Source organism: Cornus florida, unplaced genomic scaffold (genome assembly GCF_030987335.1).
Source record: "Cornus florida cultivar Cherokee Brave unplaced genomic scaffold, ASM3098733v1 CherokeeBrave_3.0.0_Hap2_Chr03, whole genome shotgun sequence".
NCBI classification, from domain to species: Eukaryota; Viridiplantae; Streptophyta; class Magnoliopsida; order Cornales; family Cornaceae; genus Cornus; species Cornus florida.
In genome coordinates, this window is record NW_026775573.1 from 24,787,797 (window position 1) to 24,806,978 (window position 19,182).

General features: G+C 43.0%; 1 protein-coding gene across 1 annotated transcript; it reads right to left on the bottom strand.

Annotated features, from left to right (window-relative positions):
• Window positions 1–7,747: 7,747 nt before the first annotated feature.
• Window positions 7,748–8,701, bottom strand: LOC132301296 (uncharacterized). The gene has a single exon (XM_059798564.1). It carries the CDS (start codon window positions 8,699–8,701, stop codon window positions 7,748–7,750), a length of 954 nt encoding a protein of 317 aa, XP_059654547.1.
• Between the last annotated feature and the right edge of the window lie 10,481 nt (window positions 8,702–19,182).

Genomic DNA, 19,182 nt, shown 5'->3' on the forward strand with positions numbered 1-19,182 from the left:
ATTTTTCATTATCTTTCCAATGGTGTGCTCGGTAGCACCCAATTCTGTGTAAAATGATCATTTTACCCTTGGCGTTTGTTATGTTCGATTTTAAAAACTAAGCTTCCGCATTTACTTCCATTGAGTCTCGGGACTCCTCGGGAAGCCATTTTGGTGTTTTAGAAGTGATGTACACCTCTAAAGACCTTATCTTTTTCATTTTGCTTTCGCATACGGGATCCGTTATAGGGTCAGTTTCAAGTTACTCGCTTACGCACCGGGTTTTGAAAACTTGGGCCGTCACATTTAAAATATTTACCACTTAAATTTAATATCTTAAATAACTTACCTTGTATTCATTGTCTTGCACACTAGGGTGATTCCTTTCAATCTGAGCCATGTATCCAGAAAATTTTGTAATCATTTGTTGCATGAAGGACCAACGATTCAAGCAGGTGTTACCAACTCTTTTAGGTATACTAGCACCACTAATATGTTACTTAAAACTTTCATGAATTCGGCTCCATAAATAACCAATTAGAAACATTCGGTTAGGTAATTCACTGCAACAAATCGGTGCAAGTATCATTACTCATTTATTAATTGTCCTTTGATGGATTTTTGTGAATTCTCTAACTCAATTCTTTTCTTTGCTATTGATTGAAATGTTTATAGCATGTTTTGCAAGCATTTTTATTTTGTATTTTTGTTGGGAGACTGTATTGTAGAGAAGCAAAATAAAACACTACAAGAATTTAGGGCTATAAGTGCCCAAACCGTCACTAATGTCTTTTTGGGACGTTTAATGCAACCATCTCAATATGTTCCATCCCAATTGAGCATTCGAGATGGAGGATAATCCGTCCCAATTGAGTATTTGGGATGGAGATTTATTGTGTCCCAATTGAGTATTTGGGACAAATGTTCATACCATCTCAAATACTTATTTGGGATGGATGATGTAGACGGATGTTTTATTTATTTATTTATTTTTCATATGCTATATTCAATTCATAGCCTGCTTTATACATCTTGCTATATTCATTCACAATCTACCTACTATATCCATTCATAATCTACTTCTGCACAAACTAAATTTTATGTCAACACTAATAATAACCATTAATTAAAATACATATAGGTAGTTCAAATCATACTTCCAGCAATTCTCTCAAAACAACACAAAAAATTATCATATTTAATCATCAAAAACTTAGTTTCTAATCAAAAACTTAGTTTCTAAACATCAATGTCTAAAATCAGTAATCATTGATCATGTATTGCAGGCTCAGATAGAAATGGTTGGTATGGATGACCAAATGGCCCAAACAGATGTGGCTGAGGACTATTTAATAGATAGCCAAATGGTCCATAAGTTGACGGTTGTTGCTGTTGCTGTGGGCTACCAAATAGAGGTCGATGCGCGCCAAATTGTGTCCTTAATAGTTTGTTTCTAATATCTCCAATTCTTGTAGTTAACATATTTGGTAATTTTTATTGTAATTTGAATAGTATTGAGTTTGTAACCGAAAAATTCCCATATCAAAAACATGGTAGGGTAAACAATACAAATGTTGTAGGGGTTCTTTTTTACTAGGTAATAAAGTAGCAATAAAATAGAAATATCAGGAATACAAATACGAAGGAAAATAAAGGAGATGCTCAGTGTAAGAGGAGGAGAAAAAGACCAACTATCAAGATCCTCCTAAGTTTCCCAAACATGGATTCCTATAACACGAAGATCTTACCTTCATCTCGTGCTAAGGAGCTCCAATATTTCAAAACAGCATCGTCTGGCGTAACACCAGGATTCAGGATATTCGAGAGTCGGTTTCTCGAGACTTCATGGGCCAGGTGTGGTGCCAGGGCTTGGAATGCTCGAGGATCAGCTTCTCGAGGCTTATTGGGCCTGGAGTGATGCTAGGGCTTAGAGTGCTCGAGATTTGATCTTTCGAGGCTTGATGGGCCTTGAGCGATGCCAGGGCTTAGAGTGCTCGAGATTTGATCTTTAGAGGCTTGATGGGCCTGGAGTAATGCCAAGGCTTAAAGTGCTCGAGATTTGATCTTTCGAGGCTTGAGGGCCTGGAGTGATGCTAGGGATTAAAGTGCTCGAGATTCGATCTTTCGAGGCTTGAGGGCCTGGAGCGATGCCAGGGCTTAAAGTGCTCGAGATTTGATCTTTCGAGGCTTGAGGGCCTGGAGCAATGCCAGGGCTTAGAGTGCTCGAGATTTGATCTTTCGAGGCTTGACGGCCTGGAGCGATGCTAGGGCTTAGAGTGCTCGAGATTTGATCTTTCGAGGCTTGAGGGCCTGGAGCGGTGACAGGGCTTAGAGTGCTCGAGATTTGATCTTTCGAGGCCTTTAACTTTTCAACTTACCATAGAGGATTGAGCTAGGGTCGTATTGACTTATCAACGTGCCATATCAGCGTCTAATGAGTGACACCCATATTTTGCCCCCCTGCACGTGCGATGATTCAGAATAAATTATTGTGCGTGCAAGACTAGTTTCTAGGTCATTTATTGTTTCGAGGAGGCTGAAGAGACGCGAGCATGAAAGGTCGCCTCCAGTTATTAATGCACCGTCTATTGCCGATTTGATTTTTGGGGGTTCCCGAGGCAAAAGGGCTATTAAAAGGGAACAGTGACGCAGTAAAGGGTTTACTTATGAAAAGAACTTAGAAAGTACTGAGATTACCTGAACTTCCATCGTCACCGGAGAAGAGATCTCACGAAAGTTAAAGTTCTTTGGTCCACTGTTGTTCTTAGTGGAAGGGACTGCCACCATGGTTAGCAAGAAACAAGAGTTATGCAAAAAAGATTGCCCTCCGCCAAAGGTGCCAGTAGATTCGGAATGGCGATGTGCACCATTTTTTTTTGGAAAAAGTGACTTGTTCTGGCACTGGGAGCAAGGCTATGGTCGCCGGCGAACCGCTTGAAGTGGTTGAATTGATAGAGGAGGAAGTTAAAATGAACCTGGCTCTTCGCATCCCTGCGGATACGATCCTGCTATTTGGGGTCGAGCAAGGGCAATATCCATGGTCCTATATGAACTTCAATATTCATATAAGTCCGACCCATAGTTGGGAAAAATGGCGGACGCGAACCTTGTAAACCCGGAGTACGAGGCAATCTTGGATGCAGTGAGCTTGACACTGTGTATTAAGCTGTTTTGCCAAATACACATTCCTCGCGACACTACAGGTTTATGGGAATTAACTTCGCGATAGAGCTCAAGCTCGCACACTTTCATTTATGCGTGAGGAGAGTTTACTCCCACTATTGAGGATATGAGCCAGTTGCTAGGTCTACCTTTTCAAGGGGTAGAGAATCTTGGCTCTTGGGAGTTTATGCAAGCTGAAGAGACTTTGGCTCATGATCTCAAGACGGCTCTGGAGAAAACCAAAGATTTTAGGTCGTTGTGGGGCGCACAGGGTATTTGCTATGCTGAGTGAGGCAAGGGTACGCGCAAGGCCGCTCTTGGGGCGTTGGTGCGATACTATTTTAAGGACTTCCCAATGACAAAAAAGAATCTCTCAGAGGAGGGAAGAAAAGGGATTCTAGGTCCCTGGGCTGATCATTCTTCCAATTTTACGGCCTACTTACTATGTTGGTTATCGATATATCTTTTCGAGGGGACTCCGAAGGATGCTCCGCAGCCACGACTTGTGGATCTGGCGGTGGAGCTGGCGAGTGGTGTGAAAGTGGCCCTTGCACCTCTCTTTTTGGGAACATTGTACCACCGTCTCGATATAGTGTGGGAAGACATGGGACGGTATATGGGGCGCTATGTCCATTGGTCATACGCGTCTACCATCTTTCTACAAATGTTACTGTACGAAAGGTTCCAATTTTATGCTCCCATCCCAGCAGACTTGGCTGTGCACGAGGAGGTGGTGCGAGGCATGAAATGGCATGGTCGGTCGCCGCAAGGACGACTAGGATGTGCCTTAGATCAAAGCTTCCAAGTCATTAGTCGCCCTTATGCGGTGGACCTGCCTGGGGCTAAAACTCTGCCCATGTATTTTGATGATAATGAGCACATTCCAGCGGGTGCTCATCGCTTGAATGCGAGCGAAGTGTTGGTGTTTTGTTGATGAGCACCCCTAGCTACTTGCCCGCGATATGGGAAGGGGGCCAAATAGCAAAGACGTATAACCCTCACAGAGTCCCTCTGCAATTTGGCTACAATAGGGGGGTACCCTAGCAATACATCTTTGTGGAGGGCGAGGAATCTTACGAGAGTAGCTTCGCGAGATTTGTAGCGGCTCACATTAGGCTACTCCGTGAAGGAATTGGCGCTGTCTTCCTGCCAGGAAGAGGCAGGGTCCCAAGATGTACAGAGACAGCTCGCTCGCTATGGGCAATAGAGTTAGCGAGTTGGAAAGATTTTTGTCAGAGTCCTGCCCATCGTGCGAAGGCATTGGTGATTTATTCAGGGGACCATTCACTAAGGCCTCCAATAGAATTTGATAGGGGGGACCTCTGTAGCTTTGCGCCTGATCCTGCACCCACCGCAACACAACAAGGGGAAACCTCGCAACCTGTCGTGGCGATTACTAATCCTGTCGTTGAGGCAGCCCCAGCGCCTGTCCGTAGGCGCAAGACAAGGGCCACTTCATACGCAAACCTTGCCCTTCCCCCAGTAAACAAGCAGCTGTAAGTACTGCAAAGCCAACCATTGCTAGTGTGAGGGAGGAGAGGGTAAGGCCTCTAGCGCCAAGTACATCTCGACCCATGGCCTCCGCAAGCAGAATCCCACTCGTGGATGAACCAATTAAGAGTGAAGATACAACCACTTCTGAAGATGATGGCGAACAGCCTCTCGTTGGAGAGCATGGATCGATGGCTGCAGCCTTTGGGCTAGGGCAAGGAGGGTGGCGCAGGCTTCACCGGGTGTGAGATGGTGGAATTGACACCACTGTCCATGATATAAGCTCAGGCGATGTACTAGGTTCTGATAGTGAATTTCCAAATTTACCTACTTTTAACTTTATAATAGCTTTAGGTGAGAGTGCCCTGTATTGTTATGGCCAGGAGGATACTTCAGCGGGGGTGAAGGAGGAAGCAATGGAAGAGCTAGCGCTGGATGTCTCGCCTCTTATCACCGTTCTAGATATGCCTGTGCGTACGCATGCCGCTGAGGTGGCAGAGATGATGCGAGGGTATGTAAGTGTTACAGCGCCACCTCAAGCGAGCGCTGACATTACCGAAGATACAGTACTTCCCCAAGAGGGGGAAGATACATCTCGAGACGATACCCAAATAGGGGCTAAGAATGGGTCAGAATCCCTAAACCCTGAAGTGACAAATCGTTCAAGCGATGTTGCAGCTAGGTCACCCAGGGGCGAAAATGTAAAGGTGGCCCAACGAGATAATACAGAGATAATTTGAGCTCGCTCATGGAAATACGAGAGCCCTCACAACCGAGAGACGAACATATGGGAAAGCACGCCTCCTCCGAAAGGGGCGAGGCCTTTAATCGAGACCCATAAGCCTCACTGTTAGAGACACAGGAGATAGAACAGGCCTCTCTGGTAAGTGAGGAGACTTTGCAAGAGGAGAGGGTTCAATCTTCTCCTTTGACGGAGTTGCACCCTTCACCAGTCCTCCCGATGCCACAAGCGGAGACCACTGTGGTGAATGCCACGGCTACCCCAGAGAGGTTGTCCATGGTTCCCATAGTTGAGCAAACTACAGTAAAACGGACTCCTCGCCCTCTTGGCGAGCCAACCTTGGGGTCTGAGCAACTTGCTGTGAGTGGCGTAGGGCCACCAACTGCGAATGCAGAGGCGGAGTGGATGGGTATGCCATTCCCCCGTGCCTATGTACAACTCCTCGAGGCAGCCTTTGCACATCATCCCAAGGTTTCGCAATTTTTGTCACCGTGCCATGCATATATGCAGCAATCAATGTACCTATGCCTTGGCAAAATTTTGGAGGTTTTTGCAGAAATCGAGCAGGGCGCGACCAATGAAAACCTCATCAAGGAGGCGACACTCTTATTGGATGATGTTCAAAGGCTTGAAGTTCTAGTTTCATTGCTGCGAAAAATGATTATATGTGGCTGAGAAATGTTTGCAGCAGCGACTGCTCGCACCACGCCTTCAAGAAGTATGAGCTCGTATTGACAAATTGGAAGGGGAGCTCGCACAAAAGCCAGAAAACTTGGCAGTATTGACAGCGTACGCACGAGAGCTCGATGATGATTACTCGCTGCTGTCATCATATATGGATTAGACTTATAGGTTGCTCTTTTGATTATTGATGTAAACATGAGTCAAGGACTCCACAATTGTAATCAAACAACCTTGAATGAGAAAAAAAAAAAAAAAAAAAAAAAATTTGTGATTATTCCACTCTTGGTTTATTTATTTTTTATTTTTTATTTTTAGGAGAACTCGAGTCATGCACCAAGCTGAATAAAACCAGTAATTTTCATTCAGGATAGCCAAGTTTAACAAAAGTAAGACTTGAGCTAGACATTATTAATGGGGCTATGATCAGAGCCCTCGAGTATGCAATAACCATTATCGCTAGATGTCTTAACGATATAGGGGTCCTCCCAATTAGGTGAGAACTTATGTACTGAGAGACCACGCATAATGTGTGGAGCAGCTTTAAGAACGAGCTGGCCTGGTTGGAACTATCGAGGTTGGACATGCTTGTTATATGATCGCGCTATGTTGTGCTGGTACTGTTGAAGGTGTTGCAGGGCTACCTCGCGTCGCTCATCGAGGGCTTCTAACTGTAGGGACTACAATATCAATGGTCCAAACAGCCTCCGTTCCATAGACAAGAGAGAACGGAGTTTGACCGGTGGAGCGTTTGGCGGAATTGCGAATGCCCAGAGTGCTAGAGGCAATTGCTCTACCCATATGCTAGACTTTTCTTTAAGTGTTCGACTTAAGATTCGAATGAGATTCTTGTTTGAAGCCTCTGCTTGGCCATTACCTTATAAGGTAATATGGCGAGGAACGCTTATGCTGGACATTGTACTGCCTGAGCAATCGCTTGACTTTATGATTAATGAAATGAGTACCATTGTCAGTGAGAAGGCAGTGAGGGATTCCGAAGCGGCAAATGATATTCTCTTGTATGAAAGCCGCGACGGCCCCACCAGTGGCGTACTTGAGGGGGATCGCCTCAATCCATTTAGTGAAGTACTCTTTTGCAACAAGAATCCACATGTGACCTCGCACTGGTGGATGGATTGGCCTGATAAGATCCAGCCCCCTTGTGTGAAACAGCTAAGGGACTTCAATAGGATGGAGGGGTGTAGCTGGCGTATGGATCTGATGATGATGATGTTAACAGGGTCGACATTTTTGTACATGAGACTTGGCATCGCGCTCCAGAGTAGGCCAATAAATTCCCTTTTGTAACAAATACGCGAAAAGCTTACGTGAGCCTTGATGCTCCAACTGGTAAGCCTCCTTGAGAGCTTCCTTGGCGTCATTGTGAGATAAACATCGTAGATACGTACCATTGAGGGTTCGACAAACATCGCAGATATGTACCATTGAGGGTTCGACGAAAGAGTTCACCTTTCCGAATCTCGAATCGTGCGGACTTCCTCTTGAGCTTTACAGCAGCTTGTTTATCGTCTGGAGGGTACCATGCGTAAGGAAATCAATGAACAGGCGACGCCAATCAACCATCTCGAGAATACAAGATTCGGTCTTATCCATTACAGCCTGACATCGCGGGCAGGTGCACTGTAAGGTATTGGCCTGAGCTACCATATCTGGCCAAAAATATCCCTAACGCTAGAGTCGCCGGTACAACACCAAAGGTATAGCACAGTGCTGCTCGTGAGTTGCTGTGAGAGTTGCTTTAGTATCGCGAGGGCCCAAACATCTGGCTAACGTTCCGCATGGCAGGTGAAAGTAGAGTAATCCCTCTAAGAGCTGGAGTGATTTCAATTGTGTGAGGGGTACTGACCCTGTCCGCTGTTTGAGCTGACTAATGATTGGGGCTCGCCAATCATTGTCCGGAACAGTTTGGGTCAGGAAAAGCTCAGCGATGGTAGCTGGACCAATGTGTTTTGTAATACGGATCTCAGTCATGTCATTTATAATGGTCAGCTTAGAAGCTAACATTACGAGTGCATCGGGGTACCTATTATTGGAACGAGGTACATGCAAGAAACGAACGGAGGAGAATCTAGCGAGGAGCTTTTGAATAATGGTACGATAAGATGAGAGTGAAGGCTCAGGTACAGCAGACTCACCCATCACCTGTTTAACAACTAACTTGGAATCCCCGCACATGCATAATCGTGAGATGCCTTTGTCGAGGGCTGCGAGGAGGCCAAGAATAAGTGCTTCATACTCAGCTTCATTGTTAGAACAACGAAAGGCTAGCTTGAAAGCCGCAGTGACATGCTGAGTTGGCGAGGTGAGAATAATGCCTGCCCCTCCTCCTGTGCTAGTGGAAGACCCATCAAAAGCTAGTTTCCATTCACCGTGACTGTCTTCAATGGTAGCCACCTGGAGCTCGTAAAGGGGCAATGTTTCGTCGAGGGGCTCATGCCTTTGCTTGGGGAACTGTGCGAACAAATCTGCTAAAGATTGGCTCTTAATACCCTGCGGTGCATAACAGGTAAAGTCGAACTCCGAGAGAGCTAAAACCCATTGCGACGCTTTCCCTGAGATGATTGGCTTAGAGAAGAGGTGTCTATATGGGTCGCACTTTGTGATTAAATGGACATGATGGGCCATGAAGTAATGTCTAAAATTCTGTGCAGTAAAAACCAGTGCGAGGTAATGATGCTCGATGGTTGAATAGCGAGCCTCAGCCTCGCGTATAAGGCGACTGAGATAATAGAATGGTCGTTCTTGCCCGTCGACTGTTTACGCGAGAAGGACCCCAATAGACTTGTCAGTTGAAGTGAGATAAAGAAGCAAAGGCTGCTCCCTAACAGGTAGGTGCATGGTGGTCGAGGAGGCAAGATTGGCCTTGATCTTCTCAAAGGCTGCTTGATAAGCCGTTGTCCAAAGAAATTTGGCATTGCCTTTGATCAAAGTGCTAAAAGGAAGAGAGACTTCGGCGAGAGCTGGTATGAACCTATGCAAATACGAAACTTTGCCCAAAAAACTTTTGAGCTGTTTGAAGGAGCAAGGGCGGGGCATATCTGTAATTGCGCAAGCTTTGGTGGGGTCGAGGTCGATCCCCTGGCGATACACCGAAAAGCCCAAAAAATTGCCGCGACGTACCCCAAACGCGCACTTAAGGGGATTTATGCGTAGATTGTACACACGGCATCGCTCAAAAATGCGACGCAAATTGTGGAGATGAGCCTCTCGCTGTTTGGATTTCACCACCAAGTTATCGACATAGTCTTCCATCGCGTGATGCAATATATCGTGAAAGATGGCAGTCATGGCTCTTTGATATGTGGCTCCAGCATTCTTTAACCCGAAGGGCATGACAGTGTAGTGGAAATTGCCAAGTGGAGTCCGGAACGCAGTCTTGTGGGCATCTCCCTAGGCCATCCGTATTTGATTGTAGATGCTGTACCCATCCATGAAGGAAAAAAGTGAATGCCCGGCCGTTGCATCAACCAGCGTGTCAAAGATAGGAAGAGGGAAATCATCCTTCGAGTATGCCTTGTTGAGATCGTGAAAATTGACACAGATCCAAATTTATACGTTCTTCTTCTTCACGGGACCAATATTTGCCAGCCAAGTTGGATGTAAGATTAGCCTAATGAATCCTACAAGGAGCAAGTTTTCAACCTTTGTCTTAATCTGAAGCTCAAGCTCAGGTCTATAGACGCGAGGTGCTTGTTTGACAGGGCGCGAGCCTGGGATGGTACTGAGATAATGTGTCACAAGCTGGGGGTCTAGTCCTAGCAACTCGTTATAGGTCCATGCGAAGACGTCTGAGAATTCCTTCAAGAAGCAAATAAGACCATCTCGCAACGATGGGTCTAGTTGCGAGGAGATGAAGATTGTCCGTGGTTCTTGTCCTGCAGGGGCGAGATTGACTTCCTCGAGATCCAGCAGTTGCAGTGGCTCCTCCTCTACACTCGTAGGCTCAACAACTGGGCTCGCCAAGGCGGAGCCCACACACCATCATAAGCGATAGACATATCGCCCATCCGACAACCTTACTCGTTTGCACTCCCGCGGGGTAGCGACTTCTGCGCCGCGACGAGGAACATACGGCTGTGGAGGGTAAAAGATGCCCTGCTGTACCTCCTCCCATTTGGGTAGTGGAGTACGAATTATATGCCCCTCTGCTTCTTCATCCTCATCATCCAACTCATCAAAGAAGAGAGCCTCAGTAAAGTATGCCTCGTGCTTGGCAAAAGGCTTATTAGAGTACAGAACCGTGACGACTTTGTTACCCAAGATGCCCTTGAAACATTAATGGTAGGTAGAAGCCACTATACCGAAACGGTGCATCCACGCCCGCCCGAGGAGCACATGGTAGGATATATTAGCCTTGATGACATGAAATTTGGTGGGAGCTCGAAATCTACCAACTACGAGATTAATATTTACATAGCCGAGAGTCTAGTGGGATTTATTGTCGAAACCATAAACTTCGATGGCCTCTTTGACAAGGCGATCTTGGGGCAAACCAGCTTTCTGAAAGGTGGCCCATGTCATGATGTTGATGGAAGACCCATTATCTAGAAAAGCACGCAGGAACTCCCTACCATTGAGTTGCGCAGTGACATTGAGTAAACGATTCTGAGGGGTAAAGACCCTTTTGTTAGATTCGGAGAAGGAAATGGTCAATGGCGCCTGGTGAAAGGGGGGTTGACTTGACAAAGCGGCTGCGCAGCATTCTTCCTCACCGTATTGCGTTTGAACCTTGGATTGCGTGGGATTGGTTTCTTCTAACTCATCATAATACGTCATCACAGCCACACCGCGATGACGAGGGTATGGGTTGTGCCACACATCCTTTTGCGCGGTCAACTGAAGATCACCACCCTCGAGCCGTTGTTAAAAAATTCGCGTCAGAGTCCTGTAGGCACCTATTGGATGTGTAGTGGCTTGGTGGAAGATACAGAAATTTGGACTCGCACGATCCTGCGCAGTTGGCTCTTTGTGAGGAACAGGTAGCACGACTACACCATGCTTGATCCACTGTTCGAGAGTACTGGCGACTTCTTCTATACATACCGGGAATGGGGGAGGATCATTTGTTCGCTCAGCTCGAGATCCCTTGGCTCTAACATCTGTCTCACGACGCTTTTTCGCTTTGTCATTGCGAGAAGCAACCGGCGTGTCTTTGCGAGTGACCTGTCCAGCGACCTCAGCCCTGGGAAATGAGAGATCTTTACAAATGTTCCGTACAGCTATGGTGAGATCGCTGAAGCTGTTAAGACCCAGATTGACTAAGTGTATCCTGTAGGCCTTAGTCATGCCTGGTATATAAATATCAACTAGATCCCTTTCACTGCTACCCTCATAGCATTCCCTCGCATGGGTCTGGAAGCGAGAAATGAACTTGAGGGGCTCCTCGTTGGATTCTTGCGTTTCTTTAGTGAGGGAGAGAGTGACTTGTCATGGAACTTCTGGGAGAGTTGTTGCTAAGTGGTGATCGAGTCTGGCTCGAGACTACGAAACCATTTGTACGTGAGCCCGGTGAGAGACTTGGAGAATTCTTGAAGGCGTAAGATTTCGTCATGGCTATGTTGGCCTAGAGATTCCACGAATCTTTACAAGTGCTCATCAGCATCCTCTCTGACGCTGTCGTATTTAGGAAATTTTGGGATGATATACCCCTGTGGGTACGGCGTCTAGGCCAGGCTTTTTAGGTGCGGAGGTTCCGTACACATAACTAACACACGTGCAACCGATGGGGCATGCTTCATGAAAAAATTACATAGCATGGACTCAGTGACATATTCTGGGGAAGGGTTAGCCAGTGGAACCACTTGAACTGGGCTGGGGTTTAGGGCTGCTTGGGCTTGCGTCGGCGGATACCACAGTGGTGGCACGTGAGTAGATAAACTACTTGGCTGATCATGCTTAGGAAGGGCCACTTTAGTGGGAGAAACAGTTCTGGCTCGTGCACTTTGCATGATCAAGGCTTCCAACCTATCAAGGCGGTCATTGAGACCACGGTTGGACTGCAACAACTCCTCATGGACGGAAGGGGCTACTGAGCTTTCCGGCATTGTGATATGTGGTGCACGAACATTGGAAGCATGTGATGGTGCCTGGGAGTGAAGAGGAACGTCACCATCTCCTCCAACAGAGGGCTCTGAATGGTGAGTTGGCATATCATGTGATTTCATCTGCTTGTACTGATATCCCCAGTGAAGTCGTCAAAATGAAGGGTTTCTTTTTTACTAGGTAGTAAAGCAGTAATAAAATAGAAATATCAAGAATACAAATACGAAGGAGATGCTCAGTGTAGGAGGAGGAGAAGAAGACCAACTATCAAGATCCTCCTAAGTTTCCCAAACATGGATTCCTATAACACGAAGATCCTACCTTCATCTCGTGCTAAGAAGCTCTAATCTTTTAAAACAGCATCGTCTGGTGTAACACCAGGATTCGGGATATTCGAGAGTCGGTCTATAACGTTACCGATTTTTCCTATTTTCTAATTTCTGGAATTTATTTGATTTTTTTGGAGTATTTTAATCCTTGCCTCGTTTTGTGTGCCACGCGGGCCCCCAGGGGCGTTATCGGCATTTCATATGTGTAAGTGTATATTTATACATGTATGTATGTTGTATTAGTGGTATTGATTGGAGGAGGATATTTTATAACATGGTTGGTAATATGAAGAAGATTAAAGGGCATTATTGTCATTTTGACTCTTGGATCCACCTAGAGAATTCTAGAGACAATGATGTGTCTCCATTTGGCCCATTTCTTTCCTTCTTCCCCCTATTTTCGGACACCCCACAAGTTCTCTTTCTCTATATTATTTTTCTCTCTACATTGCTCTTTCTTTTCTCTCAAAAATTTCTTCATGCTAGATGAAGATTTGGGTTAAGCCGGAGTTAGCAAATTGTAGAGCATTGCAAGGGCTACATTTTTGTTCAGGTATTGCAAGCTTTTGGTGGGATTTGAGTTTGGAGCTTGGAGCTTGAGTTTCTATGTAATGACCCGGATTTTTCGGATAAATTTTTTCCGTTGTCTTTTCCTTTCTGAGTTTGGTTTGTTGTCGATTAGTGTCGTCTCGAGTGCTCTGGAGTGATTTCTGAGACTCTTTTCTGTGGATTGACAACTTCCTTTAGGGACCGAGTCATTCCCACATTTTTCATTTTTCGACACTATTCCCTATTTTCGTCTTTTCCTCGTTTGTCACTCTGTTTGCGTAACCACAATTCTTGTGTTCGGATTTAGTTTCTGACTTCATGTATCTTCATTCTTAATGATTTCTATGATATATGTATCTTTACTTTCGTGAGAAAGTACTTTGGTTGCTCCCGGTGCCTATAGGGGCATAAATGCAAAGTTCTTTGAAAACTTTTTCTTTTCTTGGGGTATTTTTCATAAATATCTTTTGAAGGTATTTTATTTCAGGGGTATCTAAGAAAATATCTTTTAGAAGATATTTTCATTCTGGGGCAGTTTCACAGTTTTCACTTTTTAGAGGGGTCATTGTGCAATTAATGAAAGTTATTGCTCAATGCCTTGTTTTGAGCCTGGATCTTCGTATGGGATTCATTTTCACATTTCGTTGAGTCATGGACTCTTAGAATTTCCTCCTGGACGATATTTTCCAGTTTCAGGGCTTTTGGCATCGGTTTGCGCCAAACTTGTTTTGGGCATAACTTTCTACTTGGGACTTGGTTTTTGACACCGTTTCTTCCTTTGTTCATATTTTCTCATTTTGAATCTTTTTCATTCACTGAGTTTTTCCTTTTGAGCGTGTTTGCTCAAATTTCACTTTTCCGGACCCGGCGGGGCTCTTTCGGGGCACTTTTTGAGACTATATAAATAGGTGCCTTAAAGAAAAAAAAAATCAGATTTTCTTCATCTCCTTCCCCTTTCTTGGCCGGCCATCCTTGGCAGCCATGGCTGCCACCCTTTGACCTTCTCCTCCACTTGATTTCCATGGTAGAAATCCTTCGGCCTTAACATTTGTTGTTTGCCTCGTCGTGCTCTGCCATTACCCCTTATTAGAAAACATTTCTGACCAAATTTCGAGTTCGGGATTGAGGTCAAGTTTGGATTTTCATAGGGCTTCTTGGGGATTTATATAGATCGTGTTGTCCCGACAAAACCTAGGAGTTTCGTTGGATTCGGAGCCGTTTCAATTCGGTGGGAATTTGGGATTTTCATCTCAAGTTGAGGTAGGGGGTGTCTTAGGATTATATTTGTATTGTATTGATGATTATATGAGCTTATATAACTTGTATGCATGCTTTAGTTTAAGATCTAGAAATTAATTTAATTAATTTCTTTGTTTAAGGTTTAATTTCCATGATGATATGTAAATTGGAATTAGATTGTGACATGCTAGAAAATTTGGCTTTGGTATGGTTGTTGACATATATTAAATTTGGATCATTTGGTTAAGAATTACAAATTTTATTTAATATTTATCTTTGGTGAAAGTTTAATTCACATGGTCATAACAAGCATGAAATCAAGTTGTAATGTGATATTTAGATAGGCCTTGACATGTTCTCTAACATATCTTAAATTGAGAGCATTTGGAATTGTTTAAAAAATCTAGAGGAAATTAATTAATTAGCTTAATTAATTTTGTTTTTAGTGTTTTAATCACTTAATTGGTCATTTGGAGTTATATATGTGATGACCATGACATGCCCTTCAACATATATTAATTTGGGGTTATTTGGAATTAATTTAGAATCTAGAGAATTTGATTAATTTTGCTTAATTATATTCTATATATTTGCTCCATGGATTTTATTACGTTTTGGAAATTCTTTCTATGTTTAAATCATGAACTTGGACTTGTTGTATGTTCACTTGGTTATATTTTGAGCATTGGATAACATAGTTGTTATATTAATATTCATGAGAATGTGTTTTCCTTAATGAATATGTTGTTGCCTTATGTAAGAAATTGTACTCTTTGTATTGGACATTTTTCATGCCATAGTAGTTGTGGACTTTGTGCATGTATTGTATATGTTTCCAAATTTGGTTGCGCTTGGTAGATAGTTGATATCTTGTATATGCATGTTGATAAATACGTTGTTACACAACTTGTTGATTTTGGAAACTTGGGGATGTCGTTGTTTGGCTACGGCTAGGACTTGGTTCTAGTATGGGGGATTGTCCCTCTATATAGTCTAGTGCGCACATAGGGAGGTTACCCGTGGGCTAGTAACCCTAAAGTAACTATGGTGTCGGTTTGATTCGGCGTGACGTCCAAGTATCCACTTTGGTTGATTTCGCATTTCGTTTCAAGTTGACAACTATATGATGTTATAACTTATTGTTTCTTATTTGATTCTCCATATTTTGTTGCAGGATGTTAACTTTGTGAAATCATGATTTATGCGTTGTATTAGAAGTTCCAATGTTGGTTAAAGTGTATTGATATCATGATTCGTGTTTTGATGTTCAAATATGGCTTAGGAATGATCCTATAATTTCTTTTGAAACATAGACGTTAGGTGGCATGAGCCCTTTAACATGTTTCACCATAAGGTGATAATTTGTAAAACGCTAGGTCGATGCATGCTCACTTCCTACGAGTAGCTTTATGTTACTCACCCATGTAGTGGGGACATTTTTCAGGTATGAAGACTTGGTTCGTGGTGCTCATTGCTCCTTGGATGGCTTATAGTTTTTAAGTTTCCATTTTATGCAAGTGTTAACATAAAATGCCTCTTTGTAACCTTATGTATCAAAATATGTATTATTTGATTCCATATATGTAGTGTGTACATGAGTACACTCTTTACAATGTATTGAACATGTATATGATGAGGCCGGAGGCCAATGACATGTATCTTGTTTTCTATGCACTTTAGTTTTCGAGGTTTGTTATGGAAATGTTGAAAAATGCTAAGATATTTCTTCATTGCTTTTGCATCGGGTGTGAGAATTCCATTTTTATTCTTTCATAGGGTCTCATTAATCATGTTTGAAGTGTGGTCAAGGGCTAAACGGTAATTTGAATCCATTTGTCAATTTTGGTTTTCCTTTTTCTCATTTCAAGTTCATTTTTGCCTTTTTGCCTGTTGGGGGTTCGAATTTTGCATCGGCCATATTTTTGAGCCGTGGACCATTGTAGCACATTTTACTAGGTAAGTTACATTTGCGTGCATGGTCGTTTCCAAGCAAAGCTTCTTCTTTGGTGAAATGAGCCTCCTACGGACTCATTTTTCACTTTTGTTGCATATTCTGACCTAAGGGTATTTTGGGAATTTACTTTGGGAAATAAATTCTGTTCTTTACATGGTTGAATAGAAAACATGATTTTAGGGGGGTTTCTTTTTTATGATTTTCCAGAAAATGTCGTCTTGACATCGGAAATCACTTCCGAAGTTCAGCTCTCAGTTTTTAAATTTAGCAGCTTTTTGGACCCTTTGGACCAGTTTTCTTGGGAGGGCATTTTGGGCATTTCACAGTGAGTATTTTTCAAATTTTCTCTTAAATCACATAAAAAACTCAATTTTGAGGGGGGTTTCTTATTTGTGTTTTTCCAGAAATGTCATCTAGGCCTTCAAAAATTTATTTTTTCCAGAAAACTACTGCTAGGTTTTTGGGTCGCACCCTTACTGCACCTTCACATCTAAACGTTTAGATGGGGTCTCGTAACCGGTTACATGAGTGTGGGCAGCATTTTTGTCACTGTTTTTGGCCTTCTAACTGGTTAGATAGGCCATCTACCCGGTTAGATGTTCTTGGTTGTCACCTTTTTGACCGTTTTGCCCCTTCTTCTTCCGTTAGCCATATCTTCTTCATCCGGACTCCGAATCAAGTGATTCTTGAGTCTAAATTTATTAATTGTTCGTTGTCTTTCCAATGGTGTGCTCGGTGGCACCCATTTTTAAGCTAGAAATGATGATTTTTCCCCTAGGTTCATTCTTGTTCATTTTTGAAACGTTGCTTCCCCATTTGATTCCTTTGGGTTCCGTGACCTCGTTGAGGGTCATAATGGTGTCTTAGAGACATGTTGTATCTCTAGAGACCGTTGTTTTGTCTTTTGCTTCCGCATTTCGGATCTATTATTGGGTCATTTTTCGGTTCATCAATGACGCACCGGGTTGAAAAACTTGGGCCGTCACATTCTATCTTAAGGTAGGGGAAGCCTAACTTACAAATTCCTATGGTTTTAGTGAGTTTCTATATACCTTCTTGCATTATAATATTAAGGTTGTGAAGCATGCTTATTATTATTTTTTTAAAAAAATTTGGTTGTGAAGTTAAGCATGAATTATGATAATTTAATTGTTGAAGGATGAGAAAAATGAAGGTTTCTTGTAGTTGTGCCAAGCATGCTACTTTTCTATGAGAAAATGTAAAAGTATGATCTATGTCATCAATTTCTGGGTTTGGATATTTGATATGATAACTTAAATGTAAATTATGACTTGTATAATGATGAATGGTTGTATGACATGCATATTCATTGCATGAGGGTGAGTTGGGAAAATGAAGGTTAATGTGGAAAGAAAGAAGGAGACATTGCATTTCATATTTGATGGTACAACTTGTGAAATTGTGAATTCCATGAATGTTGAAATGATTTAATCCCATGATCCCTTTTCTTTGATTCCCATTCTTTGGTTGTGGCTCACAGGATTTTTAGGAATGTGATTTAGGCTTACTCTACTGAGCTGTTGAGTTCACCCTATCAATATTAATATTTTTCAGGAATGCGGGGACGAGCCAGTAATTTATGACATCTATGAACATTGATGTAGTTAGGAATTCACTTCCATTTTGTTTATATTAAAGCTTTATAAATATTGGCCATGGAGGCCTTGTTCTTGTATTTAATCCTTTAGAAATTGTATAAAATGAGACTTTTGTATTTCGGTCTTTAAATGATGTATTGGACTTGTATTTGGGGATGCAATTAAATATAATCTCATAAAATCCTTCTTGGTGCACTTTCTTGTAACGTGTTATGTATCATTCAAAATATTTATTACCAATATTGTTAACGTATTGGGTTTTGAATTGTATATAAATACGTACACGTGCAATGGTGGTAATTGGGTGATTGATTACCAAAGTTGGTGTATATGGGACAGTGGGAATTTTGAGTGTGGATAACCCAAAACCAGTCGATGTATAGCATGAACCAGTCGACGTATAGCTTGAACCAGTTGACGTGTAACTTCCCACACGTCGACCGGTATCCTGCCAATGAGTTTTTCACTGTACACGTCCCAAACCAGTCGACATGAATACCCCCACACGTCGACTACAGTGAGTGATGTTACTGTACATGACCCAAACTAGTTGACGTGTAATGAATACACGTCGACCGGTTCCTTTTCCATATATTTTTAATTTAGTTTCCCTTAATTACTCCTTAGCACCCAATTAATGTTGTGGGTATTTACTTTATGACCCAATTAAAATAAAATAATTATGTTTTTAACATAGAAAAGACTTTATTGCCCGGACCTTATTTTATTAATTATGTGATTCAAGTAAATGACTATTTTACCCTTGGGGTCTCAAACTAATAGGAGTGTAATGAATGACCATCTCGTCCTTGTTGGACTCTAATATATAAATTTAACGTGAAAGGACCATAATACCCTTGGATGATTCTGGGTTGGGTAAGGACCCATTTAATGATCCGGATCTAGTGGATTTGGGTCGTTACATGGTCTCTCGAGACTTGATGGGCCTGGTGTGGTGCCAGGGCTTGGAATGCTCGAGGATCAGCTTCTTGAGGCTTATTGGACCTGGAGCAATGCCAGGGCTTAGAGTGCTCGAGATTTAATCTTTCGAGGCTTGATGGGCCTGGAGCAATGCTAGGGCTTAAAGTGCTCGAGATTTGATCTTTCGAGGCTCGAGGGCCTGGAGCGATGCGAGGGCTTAAAGTGCTCGAGATTTGATCTTTCGAGGCTCGAGGGCCTGGAGCGGTGCCAGGGCTTAGAGTGCTAGAGATTTGATCTTTCGAGACTTGAGGGCCTAGAGTAGTGCCAGGGTTTAGAGTGCTCGAGATTTGATCTTTCGAGGCCTTTGACTTTTCAACTTGCCACAGAGGATTTAGCTAGGGTCGTATTGACTTGTCAACGTGCCACATCAGCGTCTAATGAGTGACACCCACA

Bases quoted from the DNA above. Each gene is read 5' to 3' on its own strand.
- LOC132301296 (XM_059798564.1), bottom strand. From the start codon at position 8,701: ATGGCCCATCATGTCCATTTAATCACAAAGTGCGACCCATATAGACAC.